Genomic DNA, 16077 nt, shown 5'->3' on the forward strand with positions numbered 1-16077 from the left:
AGAAAATGTGACAGAGAGTTCATAGCATTGATTCCTTGCATTTTTTTTTTTCTTTTCTTACAGGTTACATAATCTCTAGCATCTGGTACTGCATAAGTGGTATCGCAGCTAACAAGAATCATTCCGCTCAATTGGAGGCCACAGTCACAGTTTTAGTTACAGCACTTTGGTGCGCTCTCGGCATCTATGCCAACAAGCTTGCATATCGTTTGTTTGGTCACAGAAAGTTCCTGACAATGTTACGGCTGCATTCAAAAACTGTTTTTAAATTAAACGCAGCATTAGTAGTCTTAGTCCTGTGGACGTCATTCATCGTGCTGCATAATTTGGGGACAATGTCGTACTGGATTGGAACGCCATGTTTTAATAGTAAGTACCATTAACTTGTTTAATAAGTTACGTTGTTATATGTTTAGGCAACAGTCTGAAGACTGTTTGGAATCTTATAAGTGACACTAATAAGGCATCACTCATGAGGAAACCAAGTCAGGAGATAATGGAGTAGGGTGGCCAGTTCCTTCCTCTTCCATTGCATACATCACTGATTAGTTACATGTTACACAAATCAGACTTCAATCAATCAATCAATCAAACTCCTGTATCTCCTCATGAGGAGCATAGGGCATTCACAAAGTATAGCCAACTTCTGCACTTCGCTCCATGTTTTCCCCTCCCTAGCAATTTCCTCCAAAACTGTTCTCTTCCATGTATTTTTTGGCCTTCCTCTTGTTCTACTACCCTGGGGGTTACAATCCAAAGCCATTCTTTCTATTGCTCCATCTTCTTTCCTGATTGTGTGCCCTATCCAATTCCACTTTTGTCTTTTGATTTCTATTGTGATTTCTTTCTGATTTGTTATCTTCCATAGTTCTGAGTTTGTGATTATATCTGGCCATCTAATTTTTTAAATTTTTCATAAACATCTATTAACAAATGTTTACAGATTATTTTGTATAATTTTACTTGTTTTCCATGTCTCACAGCCATATAATAAGACTGATTTCACATTACTGTGAAAAGGGTATCTGTCGGATACAGGGGGGAGAGCCATTAAACCTTCCCATTAAAGGCTTTAAGGAACCAATCTGGACAAATACCCAATGTCCCATCCCTACTGTCCCGTGGTGCAGCTGTTAGTAAGCATAATTTTACAAGCTGAACTAAAGGGAGGGGCTACTCATCAATTAGCACTGGTCAGCTTGATGAGTTAATGACTGAATTTGGTATAATTTCCCTCTATCCAATACCTAATTCCCTCTTTACCCTTTCCTATCCAGTCCTCTAACTGAACTCTTACTTTCTTCGACCCTGACGGCATTAGAGCATTCGAGGCCTAGGGGTTCATTTCACTTTCCTTCCTACCCTTCCTACTTTTCTGTTCCTAGTGCTGACCTGCTATGGCACTAAAATTGTCCTTCAGTGGCTTAAGGAGGGAAAGCTGGTGATCAACAAGATCTCCCAGCTAGTTCCAATGGACCCGTCGACCAACAGCAGGTGTGATCCTCCAGACATTCTGGGGGTTGTGTGTGAATGAATTAGCCACCAAAACATTAAAATATGGTGTTCACTTAAATCGGCTACAACTTGCCATTTTCTTATCTTTGAAAAATATTGGAGTGCAAGAGGTCAAATGACTTTATTGTCAAATGCCTGGCATTAGAAAACAACAACAACATTATTGTTAAAGATTTTAATTTTTGTAGATGTAGATATAATATAAGATTTCCATATTGGGTACAACCGGACAAATGCACTATTTGCATTTTTTATTCAGTTCTTTACATCCTTGTCAATTATACTACCCAAATATGTTGTTATTGTTGTTTTCTAATGCCAGGCGTTTGACAATAAAGTCATTTGACCTCTTGCACTCCAATATTTTTCAAAGATATTTCATGGTCAGCCACTGAAGCACAGATTTTGAGATGTTCCGAATCCATTTCTTGGTTTGAGTTGCACAATGGGCAGTTAGGGGATTGATATATTCCAATTCTATGCAGGTATTTGGCCAAACAATCATGGCCTGTTGCCAATCTAAATGCAGCTACAGACGATTTTCGTGGTAAATCTACCCAAATATTTAAATTCTTGAACAGTATCAATGTTATTATTATTTATTATAACTTTATCTGTCTTTTTACTATTTAATTACATTTCTTTAAATCAGACTTCAGATGTATACAAACAATTGTACTTTCTCTGATACATATCGTGAAGTGAGATGTTGATGTACTGCCTGATAATAGATGTAGCATAGGCCTACGTATCTCGATCTCCTTGATGAGAAGCTGTCAGCTACAAGAATTTGCTGTAGTCGTCTCTCTCTAGTGAAGGTTCTTGTTTTAAGACATGATAGTGAAAGTTATTGAAGTAGAATGCAGAATGTAAAGGAACTTTGTTAAGCGGTTTCAAATAATGCTGTGTGGAGGAAGAATGTGAACTTACTGCATGTTTTTTCCTTTCCAGGGTCGATAAACCGTGTTGTCTGTCAAGTCCGTTACGTTTGTCAAGTTGTCTTCTCTGTTTTTGCACTTGTATGGAATGTCTTAGTTGCTGTTGTTGTCATATCCGTATGCCGTACACATACAATCAGTAAGTATGATTAAACAATGTGCTCTAAATATGGGCTTTATGACTCTGTGTTAAGTATCAAAAGGATCAGTGGCGGCTTGTGCCTTTCTTGAATGAGTGTTCACAAAAAAATATGAATAATGAACACACTGATATATTCTCGTATAGCTGAATCACACGTCAGAGATAAACGAGTTCTAATATTCATGCACCAAATCTACGCATATGAAACCAAAATTAAAACCATTAAACAAGAGTAGAGTAAAATTAATTCACTGTTGTTGTAGATGGTGTTGAAGATCTGGATTTATTTGTAGAGAAACTCCATGCGCCTAGTTTTGAGAGATGCAAACTTATCAATAACTTTATTATTGAAATCTCTAATGTCATTAACAAGTTTTTTTCCACTGCCAACATAGCCAATGTACTTAATCGGTCTTCTGTCATGGTGTTACGGAGGAATGTTTTAATCCTCTTTTAATTTAACACACAATTTCACACACATCCATCTCCAAACTTCAAATGTTACTGTTTCAACTCTCAATACGCACCATTGCAGCTTGTATTTTCCTTACTTTGCTGAACAAAAGACAACAGAATCAGTCCCCGCGCATAATTTGAAAAGAAAGAGTAAAGAGAGAAAATGAGGAAAGAGGGAGAAAGGAACAGGATGCCATACCCAAGAGAAACAGAGCATCTCTCTTTCTCTGTCACTAGCACGTTAAGATTTGTGCGAGCAGAGCTATTGTAACCATTGTAACAAACCAGAAAATATTCTCGCCTCAGGCTATTCCACCCTGCTAGAGAAAAATTGTGCGAGCTGCTGTCAACCAGTCCAATGGAGATTTAAAGACACACGACACACGAACTGGACATTCTCTCGAGACGAAAAATGTAGGAACGTCATTGCGCATTGGAAAGTAATAGATGTACTGATAATAATATTAATACAGTAATACGTATGATTATTGTTGGTTTTTAAGGTGTTCACGTGCTCCTGTGCTCATATAGAGGAACCGCCACTGAAAACGATACATTTTACGTAAATGGAATAATTTGCTGTAAGCAAACTAATTATTAGCATCAAATATGTGTAGGTTTATTACAGTCAAATTACTTATCAATAGTACACACGTTGAACCATTATGATATTACATGAAATGGTATATAAAAGTTTTTGACAAACGTTTTCGCCATAACCACGGCATCTTCAGGTCATATTAAAGGAGAACACAATAACACATGATGAACATTTAAAATATTCAGGTTAAAACAATCGTTAAAAGTTTGAAAACTGGTGTGGTAGGCAGTTTGATCATATGCCATTAAAAATATACAAGTAGCATGAAATTAATACCATGAAAAACATAGAATAGGCAATTAACACTGTACTAATTGATAACTGTACAAAGAAGTAGAATAAAAGCATAACAATCTTCAAATACAGGCAGATGCAGTTCCCAAAATAACGAAACATGCTACAGTATGTAGGTCCCGCGTGCTGCTGTTTTATGGGTGTATGAAATCAAAGCCCTGTAAAAGTATAATGGGGTAATGTAAGAGAATTTATTAAATTGAGAACTGCCTACCACACCAGTTTTTAAACTTTTTAATGATTGTTTTAACCTGAATATTTTGTGTTCATCATGTGTTATTGTGTTCTCCTTTAATATGACCTGAAGATGCCATGGTTATGGCGAAAACATTTGTCAAAAACTTTTATATACCATTTCATGTAATATCATAATGGTTCAACGTGTGTACTATTGATAAGTAATTTGACTGTAATAAACCTACACATATTTGATACTTATACTATACTTATTGGACCCAACATGCCTTAAAAAAAAAAAAAAAAAAACTAATTATTTCCAAGGTTTATATTTCAAACCCTACTGATGGCAGTGGATTTAATAGATGGTTAAATATTTAGCGTGGTTCCTCCGAAGAGAAGAAAAGTTTGGAAGCCCATGTCACAGATTTTCGACATGTAAAAGAACTTTCGTTATAAAGAGCTCTAAACAAAATTGTTGGCCAGTTTTCACCCATGTTAAATTTCAGCGCCTGACTTTAGGAATGAACTGGGTGAAATTTCTGTTTCGTATATTTTTTAAGCTACATACTTCATTTTTGCATATAGCAACCTCTTGTTATTAGTATTGGATTGGTGCATAAGTTCGTAACGTTTTTCTGTACTTTCATTCAACTGCTGTCCATGTTTCCATAGCAATCAAGTATTTATTTACACTGCGAACTTATGCACCAATCCAATATTAGTGCATCCAGGTTTCGTTAGTATCACTTCAATTGTTTTTGAGTTATTAAAATTTTTCAACGGAATTTTGACTTTTTCAAAATGTATCTACTCCCAAAAAATATAATTATAGGCCTTTAAAAAAAAAAAAATTGGATAGTATCTTTGACATCTATATAATTTAACAGCAAAGCAATAATTGAATTTTGAATGTTTGATGGACCTGAAAAAAATTTAACTCAGTTTAAAAATTAATTTTTTTTGTGTCTGAATAATATATTTTATTTTATAATTTTCAAAATATTTACTTCATCCCCCCTCCCCCCAAAAAGAAAAAAGGACTCTGTAATTTTATAAACCTTACTTTCCAGAACGTGCATGAAATTAGTTGGAGCCTATAATATTTGAATGTGAGTAATTGCAATAAAAATAGAAGTGTGGAAAAGTGACTTCAAATATTGATTTTCTGTTACGAAAACCTGTTTGTAATTGTGAAATATAACTAAAGCATGAATTTTGAAGATGATTAAGTTTATAAAATTTGGCCATATATAAATATGTAAGGTCACGGATTATTTAATTCCCCTCCCCCCTGTCCCCTCGAAAAATGACCAATATTTCACCCATCTCTTCCCTTAAATAAAATACTGCTCCTACTTTACTATTTTTTGTATTTATAAAAAGTATCTTTGGTGCAATGTAGAAAACAAAAGTTTTTTTATGTACAGTTAATAATATATTTCGATCGTGTATGTCATTTGATTAATCATTCATGAAATAAACTACAAATAGGATACCTTTGCTAACGTGATGATGAACAAAATTTTTTAGAAATGCGTAAAATATTTGACAAAGTATGTTTCATCTTAACAGTGATATTTTTTTTATACATTTTTACTGGCGTTTTATTAGAAATTCCAGTACATTTTTATCATCAATCGTAATTTCAATACTTACTTACTGATTGGTGGAGAATAAACACTGATGGGAGCCGTGAATAAAATAGCCACAGACAAAGCTTACCTGAATTCATGGCCCCCTTACTCTCCATAGTGATATATGATATGCTGATGCATTTCCCTTTGTTATGTACACTTACTCTGGGTTCATAAATTTGAGGGAATTTTTACAAAATAATAGTTTATAAATGGTAAAAAAATTAAGATTTTGTACACTCTTAGACAAAAAAAATGACCAGGCTCCAGATTCTATGTCTGATTCGGAAGACTTCGGGTACATTCGTCAGAGCATGATACATACGCGGACGAATTTCTTCTGTCGTAAATGTTTGCAACACTACACTGCCACCCCTATATGATGATTACATAACATGCTTCTTAAAGAATCATCGTCTCTCTCGGATAGCATAGTCGGTAGCATTGTGGTCTTGTGTTCGAAAGGTTTCGAGTTCGAATCTCAGTCTATACTTTGTTTTTTCATTCTCATTTTTTACTTCTTGTATACTGATAATAACCAGTATTGTGAAATATTTAACACAAAGTTAATATTTACAAAGGGCAAGTTAGATATATAATAGAAATCCTTTTCCTTGTATCTTGTATTTAAAGAGGCTAAACGAAATCTTCTCGGATAGAAATAAAGAAAAATAAACCTTAAGCAAAAGAAATCCTTCTCGGATAGGAATAAACAAACATCATCCTTTTCTTTGTATTAAACAAAATAAAGAAATGCATCTCGGAGACCAATAAACAAAAATCAAAATAGACAAAAAATTCAATACCGGGTATGTAATCCCTCCGCATCTATAACCGCCTGCATCCTACGGGGTACACGACTGAATCGCCTACACAAGAAGCTAGACTGTTACCATGGGACTATTAGAAAGCAGATGTAATGGCACTATTTACGAGTGTAGCCAATATCTGGAACACATTGGTTTTGTCTTTAACATTATTCATCTCGTTTTAGCAATACTATTAATATTATGATAATGATGATGATGATTATTATTACTATTATTATTATTATTATTGTGTTTGTAATACTATGAATATTATTATTGTTATTATTCTGGTTGTTGCATTATTATTATTATTATTATTACTGCTACTACTACTATTAATACAAATTATAGCAACTATTTTAATTCAAGGGTAATTAGAATGAAGTCTCCCATATTACTGAATGTTTTTGTTTAATTTTTCAACTAATCCAAACTCCTGTGCACGTTAATAAATGTATCATTTGTTTCTAGCTAGAGAAAAAATAAAACGAAACAAATATATATACTTATCCGAAGGTGGATATGAACCCGGGTTTTCTGCGTGTGAAGTCACGAGTTTTACCACAGAGCTATGACACACACATAGTTCAAATTGTTGTTTGCCGATATAAGAGTATGTTCTTGGATCTCGCTGGTTTCGTCCTTACTACTCTGATTTTAGTCTTGTGTATCAGGCGCACAGCCGAACGGAACTTAGACAAATTTACGCTTCAAGAGTCTGGTCATTTTTATTGTCTAAGAGTGTACGTTTTGGGCTATATAAAATTCAAAAATGAAAAAAATAAGTACATGGTACCATAAAATAAAACAGTTTTCTTGACACACTTTATAAATGAGAACATGTTCAAAATATTAATTTTTTATGCCCTATAACTTTAGTACATGGAGTTTCTTCATACAATTAAAAATAAGAAAGATAAAAGCAGTGTTCCACTCTTTTTATTCATCTGATATAAAAACTTAATTGTTCATAGTAACTGTAAGAGTATGAAAATTTATTTGGAATGAGACTTTAGGAAACAGTGGTGTGCACTATGAGATAGTTGAGTTGCCATCCTCTGTGAATCACTTCTCTGTCACATGACACGTGAGGTCATGTGCTCCTCAGTGCTCTTTGCCAGTTGAGCTCTGTACACTTGAGGCTGGGTCTAATGTTATATTCAGCCTTCAATTTCGCTACCTTACAGGCAGAATGGGTAGCTAATTTTTTATATTTGTCTATCTACTGTACAGATCTGACAATGTGCATACTTGAGCGGATATTTCGATGTGAGCTCATTAACAGTTCCCTTGTTAGAATTATAGTTTCGCAGTACAGTATACTAATGTAATGTGTTATTTTCAGGTATAAGAAAGTTCATCATAGAACTAGAGCAAGATGCTATTCAGTCTGATCCATTAAACGAAGCAACAAATGATCTTGCAAATGGTAAGTACAACCATTTAGTATCCATTCACCTGAAGAAAGAAATCTCACATAAACAAAACACTTTTCATTCGTCAGCGCTCTAAAAGCGTGATTTGTTCACATCGGCTGTCTGTCTATAGCAAATTCCCTTCCGCAGAATTCCATGCATTCTTATCTTAACACATCTAAGTATAACAAAATATTAGAGAAATACATTTTTTTCATTTATTATATTCCATATTTCTTACTTTAGCAATGAAGCTTTAAGATGTGGAACAAGTCAAATTTTTACAAGATTACAATTACATTTTTTTACAATTTTTTGGCAAGATGTAGTGAGATGAGGTGAGACCGAGGATTCGCCAACAGATTACCTGGCATTTGTCTTATGATTGGGGAAACCTCGGAAAACCCAACCAGGTAATCAGACCAAATGGAAGTGAAGTGAAGTGAAGTGAAGCCGAGGACTTGCGATTGACCACCTGGCATCAGTCCCACGGCTGAGGAAAACCTCGGAAAAAAAGCAATTAATCAGACCAAAGGGGGATCCAATCCAAGCCCGAATGCAGCTCCGGATCAGCAGGCTAGCGAGTCTGCCGACTGAACTACATCGATGGTTCTACTAAAAATATACAGTACATAGCCAATCAGATTATTAAATTTACAAACCCAAATGATTATTCATCAGCTGGGCTATAAAATATAATACATAGGAAGTAAGTTAATTCACTTTAAATGCATAAACGATTCAAACAGTTGAGATATACAGAAATTGGTAATACGTATCATGCAAATTACTTCAAATTACAAGCATAAACAATTCATCAGTAGAGCTATAGATTACTATTCAATTTAAAGCATATACAATTCATTAGCTAAACTATACAAACATAATATAATAAACAAATTAATTCAATTTACAAGCATATTTTCGTTAAGCTATACAAAATTGTACAATTCATATCAAGTAGATTAATTCAGTTTATAAGCTTAAACAGTTCATCAGTTAAGCTAAACAAAAATATGCAATACATAGTAAACAGATTAAGTCAATATAAAAACATATTTTAAATGAGCTATATAAAATTGTACATTTGAAATCAAATAGAATGATTCAATTTACAAGCATAAACAATTCATCAGTTGTGTAGAAGGTGTTCATAATCAAAATGTCTTGTTTTATTTAACTTGCACAAGGATAATGTTTAAGGAAGGTATTGAAAACATCGAAACAATAGTTTTCTCTGTAATCTTTAGAGTTTTGCCATTTCTTTGAGAACAACACTGACACAATACCACAACAACTGTGGATTGGGCTGTGTTATTTTATAGACATACTTCTCTTTCAAATAATGTCACTGTAGAAGCAGCCATTGCATCATAGTCTATAGCATTATGCCTAGGACTCACGTGAGGGAATGCATGCTAGTTCGAGTCATGTGGGAAAAAGTTTTCTCATGAAATTTCGGTCATTGTAAGGGACCGGTGCCCACCCAGCATCTTCATGCACTTGGGGAACTACAACACATAGCGAAATCTGATTACAAAAGCCGCTATAATGTCTGCTGAATCATCATACTAACCACACATACCTCCATTCCGGTTGGATGATCATCCACCTTTGCTTCAGCACCACGGATTATTATGTAGATGCAGACATTGCTGTACCAGTTATGAGTAATGACTTGTGATGATGTAATCTTATGGTAAAGACTGTATATTCTTCTTCTGGTCAGCCTGGGTAACATGGTATAGCGCTGGCCTTCTGTGCTCGAAGTTGCGGGTTTGATCCCAGCCCAGGTCGATGGCATTTAAGTGTGCTTAAATGCGACAGGCTCATGTCAGTAGATTTACTGACATGTAAAAGAACTCCTGCGGGACAAAATTCTGGCACACCGGCCTCAGCAGTTGTGAGAGTCATTAAATAAACCATAATTTAAATATTTTCTTCTTCTATCTCGTGCTTTATTTCAATGGCCAAGTTTTTGACAAAAGTAGATTTTTCCCTATCCTTCCATCTGTTGAATTCCATCTGCTTCATGCCGTTCTTCTCTTCTTTCGACATCCCTCTTACCCATCCAGCCATCTGCTTCTTGTCTTCTGTTATTTGTGAAACATATTCTAACTTCTAAGTAAATTATTTGTGAAACATTTCTGTGCAGTAAAGTGTACAAATTCTTATTCAAAGTATAATGTGCAATTCATATGCCTGTTACAGATTATGTTGCTGTTGATGAGGACTATTACAATGACTTAACAGAAGATTCGGATGATGGGACTGATCAGAGAAATCTGAGGGCACGGAATAAAATTACGAGTAGTAATAATACAATAAGCACATTGGATGAGGTAAATTTTTCTTCAAAATTATTGTCATACTACGTATTATTAAAAGAACAGTTGCTCCAAGGACAATTGATGGTCAGTTGTTGTAGCAACAGCAAATTTTGGTGAGCTGTTTCATTGTTATCAGATCGAATAAATACATCTAAGTAGTGTCTGGCTTTTAGTTTTGCTGGATTGTTGTATTTTCATTCATAAAGGTCAAAATGTTGTTTGTGATTGTGTTATTTCTTTCAACTATGACTGATATCTAAACTGGTCTTTATTTCACCGTCTTTAGCAACCTAAACAATGTCTTTATTCACAGCACTGAATTAAAATTTTTTCCATGACAACCAACATTTTAAAAAGCATAAGATCCATACATTCATTCATTTATAACTTCACATTACAAAGAAAAGGCGTGCAATTTGAAATTAAATTTTGATACTAACCCTAGAGCGTCAAAACCTCACAAAACGCGCCACTCACCTAGCCCTAGAGCATCAAAATCTTAGAAACCCTAGTGCGTCAAACCTTAGAAATCGCGCTGCTCACCTAACCCTAGACCGTCAAAACCTTACAAAACGCGCCGCTCACCTAACCACAGAGCGTCAAAAACCTTAGAAAACGCGCCGCTCGCCTAACCCTAGAGCGTCAAAAACGCGCCGCTCACCTAACTTCAGAGCGTCAAAAACTCGCCGCTCACCTAACCCTAGAGCGTCAAAAACGCGCCGCTCACCTAATCCTAGAGCGACAAAAACGCGAAGCTCACCTAGCCATAGAACGCCAAGAAAGCTCCGCTCACTAGCCCTAGAGCGTCAAAAACGCGCCGCTCACCTGACATTGGAGCGTGAAAACGAGCCGATCACTTAACCCAAGAGAATCAGAAACGCGCCGCTTACCTAATCCTGAGCGTCAAAAATGCGCCTCTCAACTAACCCTAAAGCATCAAAAACGCGCCGCTCACCTAAGCCTAGAGCCTCAAGAATTCGCCGCTCACTTAACCCTAGAGCGTCAAAAACACGCCGCGCACCTATCCCTAGAGCGTCAAGAATGCTTCGCTCACTTATCCCTAGAGCGTCAAAAACTCGCCGCTCACCTAACCCTAGAGCGTCAAAAACGCTCTAGAGCGTCAAAAACGCCCTAGAGCTTCAAAAACGCGTCGCTCACCTATCCGTAGAGCGTCAAAAAAGCGTTGCTCATCTATCCTAAAGCGTCAAAAAACGCTTCGTTCATCTAACCCTAGAGCGTCAAAAACTCTGTTAACCTATCCCAAGAGCGTCAAAAACCTGCCGTTCACCTAACCCTAGAGCGTCAAAAACTCTCTGCCCACCTAATCATAGAGTGTAAAAAATATGCCGCTCACCTAACCCCATAGCTTCAAAAAATTTCGCTAAGCTATCACTAGAGCGTCAAAAACTCTCCGTTCACCTATCCCTACAGCGTCAAAAACGCGCCGCTCACTTAATCCTAGAGCGTCAAAAACGCTCTGCTCACCTAACCATAGAGCGTAAAAAACACGCCGCTCACCTAATCCTATAGCTTCAAAAAACGTCCGCTAACCTATTACTAGAGCGTCAAAAACGCGCTGCTTACCTAGCCCTAGAGCGTAAAAACCTTACCCTAGAGCGTAGAAACCTTACCCTAGAGCGTCAAAACCTTACAAAGCGCGCCGCTCACCTAACCCTAGAGTGTCAAAACCTTAGAAAACGCGTCGCTCACCTGACATTAAAGTGTCAAAACCTTGGAGAACGAGCCGCTCACCTAACCCTAGAGCGTAAAAAACGCTTTGTTCACCTAACCATATAGCGTCAAAAACCCTCTGCTCACATAACCCTATAGAGCGTCAAAAACATTGCTCACCTAACCCTAGACCTTAAAAACGCGCCGCTAACCTGTAACTAGAGCGTGAAAAACACGCCGCTTACCCAACCCTAGAGCGTCAAAACATTACAAGACTCACTTAACCCTAGAGCACCAAAACTTCAGAAAACACGCTCGACTAACCCTAGAGTGTCAAAACCGTAGAAAATGCGCCGCTCACCTAACCCAAACAAATCCTCTGCACCAACACATCTTTAGCCATAACTAGTCTGGTTAACACCTGGGGGTAACCCAACGTTAGCCCAACCTGGAGTGCCTAACACATGGGGCAACCAATTGTTAATCATATTTAGAGTGGCTATCACCTGGGGTAACCCAACATTAGCCCAACCTAGTGTTGCTAACATCTCACATAATGCAAAGTTAACCCAACCTAGAGTGGCTAACACCTGCGGCAAACTGTCTTTAGCCCAAGCTATAGTTACTAACACCTGGGGCAACGCAACTTTAGCCCTACCTAGAGTTACTAACACCTGGGGCAATCCAACGTTAGCCCAACTTAGAATGGCTAACTGCTGGGGCAACCAAAAGTTAGCCATATCTAGAGTGCCTATCACCTGGGGCAACCCAATGTTAGCTCAACCTAGAAAGGCTAAGACCCGGGGCAACCCACAATTAATCCAGCGTGGTGTGCCAAACTACAGTTAGCCCAACCTAGAATGACAACACCTTGACATCCAAACGTTAGCCCATCCTACAGTTGCTAACATCTGGGCAACCCAAAGTTACCTAACCTAGAGTGGCTAACACCTGGGGCAACAAAATGTTAGCCCAACATAGAGTGTCTAACATATGGAAAACCCAAAGTTAGCCCAACCTAGAGTGGCTAAAATCTGGGGCAACCCAATGTTAGCCCAGCGTATATGGCTAACACCTGGGGCTACGCAAAGTTAGCCCAAAACTAGAGTGACTCACAGCTGGGGCAACCCAATATTATCCCAACCTAGAGTGGCTAACACTTTAGGGCAACCCAATGTTAGCCCAAACTCGAGTGGCTAACACCTGGGAAACCCAAACTTAGCCCAAACTAGAGTGGCTAAAATCTGAAGCAACTCAACATTAGCCGTACATAGTGTAGCTAATACCTCGGGCAACCCTAAGTTAGCCCAACCTAGAATGGATAATACCTTCAGCAACCCAACTTTAGCAGAAACTAGAGTAGCTAACACCTGGGGCAAAACAACTTTAGCCCTACTTATAGTGGCTAAGACCTGGGTAACCCAACGTTTTCCAACCTAGAGCAGCTAACAACTAGGGCAACCTAATTTTAGCCCAACCTAGAGTAGCTAATAAATGGGCAAGCCAATCTTAGCTCAACCTACAGTGGCTGACACCTGGGGATACCAAAGTTACCTGGAATGTAAGATCATTGCTTCTGTATTCATTGTCTACTCCTGTTGATAATGAAGATAACTGCATTTGAAATTCATTATACTGACTTTTTCAGGGCTGTACCAGTGCTAACTTGCCTCCTGGACTCAGTAACATCAGTCTGTCAAATGCGGCACCAGGGAACTCTCAGCCTACTCTTCTGACAAATGCATATATTCTGCATAAACATTGGAGTATCATGGTGAGTGATGCACTGCTAATGATTATTGTTATTGTCGAGTTAGTTTGCATATCCAGTAATTTCTTGTTTTTGTTCTTTCACTTGGTGTGTGCAGTACAAGCTTGTGTGACGATCTGGATGCATCATTGTCATAGTAGGTTTGGTTTTAAATTTTTTTTCATAAAGCTGTATCAGAAGTAAGAGGATAAATGTCCCAGCTTTTCCAGAGGCATTAGTTTGCCCATAAAAGTGAAATGCATTACATTTTTCAGTGTATTTGAGTCTGTTATTAGGTCTTCATTTATTTAGTTATTCGTTTATTTATTGAGAGATTCAGGGTAGAGATGGTGGGTTTATGAACGAATCATGATCCAGTAAATGAAATGAATCGATTCCTTCTTTAATCGAAAGTGCAATCATTCATCTTCTCGGTCGTCACTCATTATGAATCATTTTCTACAATGAAACTTCTGAAACAAGGCTACTTCACAGCTCTCTCAAGTTGGTAGTAGTGTTTACTTGCTGAGGAAAGTGAAACAAAGCAATACAATATATGCTTTTATGTTTGAGATATCTCATGGCTTATAGAGGAACCTTATTAAGATCAGCTGTTTTTATTAAGCGTTATGGCACGAGATTAGAACTTGTTGATGCTATGTTTCTATTTAAACAAAATATTGATATTAGAGTTTATTGATGTTTTGAAATGGGTAGAAAATGAAAACTGCTGTTTTCGCAGTTTATCAACTAGCCTATTTTTTTTTTTTAATGGACCTTAATTGAATTTATATAGTCCAACATATTCATATCTATACATCTTATTAATATGGGTACAAATGTTATTATTGTTTTCACGTTTTTTATAAAAAAAATATCTTTGCCCTAAACTGAATAAGAGAGAATCTCTAACCATTTGAAATAAAAGTGTACCTGAAATTTTAAAAACACCAAGGTATGCCAGTGCCATTAAGTCTGTAAAAAAAAAAAACTTCTAAATGCAATAACACAGAAAGGTACCATTTTCAGGCACTGAAATATATAAAGGTACCATTTTCAGGCACTGAAATATATAAAGGTACCATTTTCAGGCACTGGAATATAAAAAATCAGAAAAGGACGCAGAAGACATACATATACACATCAATTAAGTAGACCTTTCTGGATTTTTCAAAGGCAAACAAAAAATAAAAGCTCATTTGTTTTGAGCCAATTTATTATCCCAATGTCACAGTTAACTCTAATACCATAGAGGACGACCATCTTCATTTGTTACTGTGTCAATTTTTCATTATTCAATAAACTGCAATATGCTGTCATCTAGTGAGCAAAAAGTGAACATATAGAAAATAGTAATGAATGAACGAACAATATCCCTGAATAGAAATGGAAATGCAGTTCCTATTTGTTCATACTAGCATCAGATCAGCTGTGAATCATATGAACGAAATGAACGAATCACTTTAATCAATCATTACAATTGAATCTGTTCTTCCAAATGTATCAGACTTCCCATCTCTAATACAGAGTCTATGGAAACAAATCAAGATGTGTTTATTTTCTATATAGTTTCAGCGAACACTGTCCCAAACATATCTGTGACATCAGTGTAATAATTCCTCCTTGTAAGTCATTGGCTCATGAGTATTCTTAGCTTAATTTATAGTTATGTGCGTCATACATTCACGTCAGAGAGGATTGCTACATATGGAAAACAATGGATAAGCAGTGTTTTAAGGACATGTTCCCACTTTTTGTGAAATATGCAGTATGTTCTTTATACAGCAGGAAAAGAATTTTTACCAAAGTACTTTTGCACCAGAAACATTTGGGCTAGTTCCATAATGCAAGCATTTTATCTGTAATTGTTGATAATTTATGTTTCTCCATGGGAGCTGTCAAAACTTGAAACGGAAGTGATGCTGATTGTAGAACTACTTTGTTCCTAACTTTTATTTCACGTTCAAGGAAAACTCCTTCAGATATGATAACTCATAATTTTTTATATACAAGCTTGACAAGTTTCACTGTGATGTGAGTCACCGCAAGAAGTTTCTACTGATAACTATGAAATAAAAATTCAGCTTATTTATTATGTTTCATAGAATATTTATCAGTAAAGTTACAATGCAGAGCTATCATTGTATGACATTTATCCTTATCTAGGTCATTGATATTTCTTTTCTTCCTTACGACGTCTGAAGTAGGAGTTGTAAATTTGAAAATGTTCTTCCTCATTTTACTGGTTTTCATAAGAAAACTTGCATAATAAACAGAAATAGTAGATAAGGGAAAGCATGAAAATTTATTGGGCACGCATGGAAAGCTTAATTACCCATAAA

At 36.5% G+C, this 16077-nt stretch overlaps 1 protein-coding gene across 5 annotated transcripts in view; it reads left to right on the forward strand.

Annotated features, from left to right (window-relative positions):
• Positions 1 to 16077, forward strand: part of LOC138716428 (uncharacterized) — a 50124-nt gene that overhangs the window by 19522 nt on the left and 14525 nt on the right. For all 5 annotated transcript variants that reach the window (XM_069849553.1, XM_069849538.1, XM_069849545.1 and 2 more), the window contains exons 4-8: positions 64 to 369; positions 2467 to 2592; positions 7915 to 7998; positions 10196 to 10326; positions 13634 to 13759. In XM_069849553.1, coding sequence (XP_069705654.1) covers positions 64 to 369; positions 2467 to 2592; positions 7915 to 7998; positions 10196 to 10326; positions 13634 to 13759 — 773 coding nt within the window. The remainder of the gene's footprint in view (positions 1 to 63; positions 370 to 2466; positions 2593 to 7914; positions 7999 to 10195; positions 10327 to 13633; positions 13760 to 16077) is intronic.

This window comes from Periplaneta americana, chromosome 2, assembly GCF_040183065.1.
Source record: "Periplaneta americana isolate PAMFEO1 chromosome 2, P.americana_PAMFEO1_priV1, whole genome shotgun sequence".
Lineage (NCBI taxonomy): Eukaryota > Metazoa > Arthropoda > Insecta > Blattodea > Blattidae > Periplaneta > Periplaneta americana.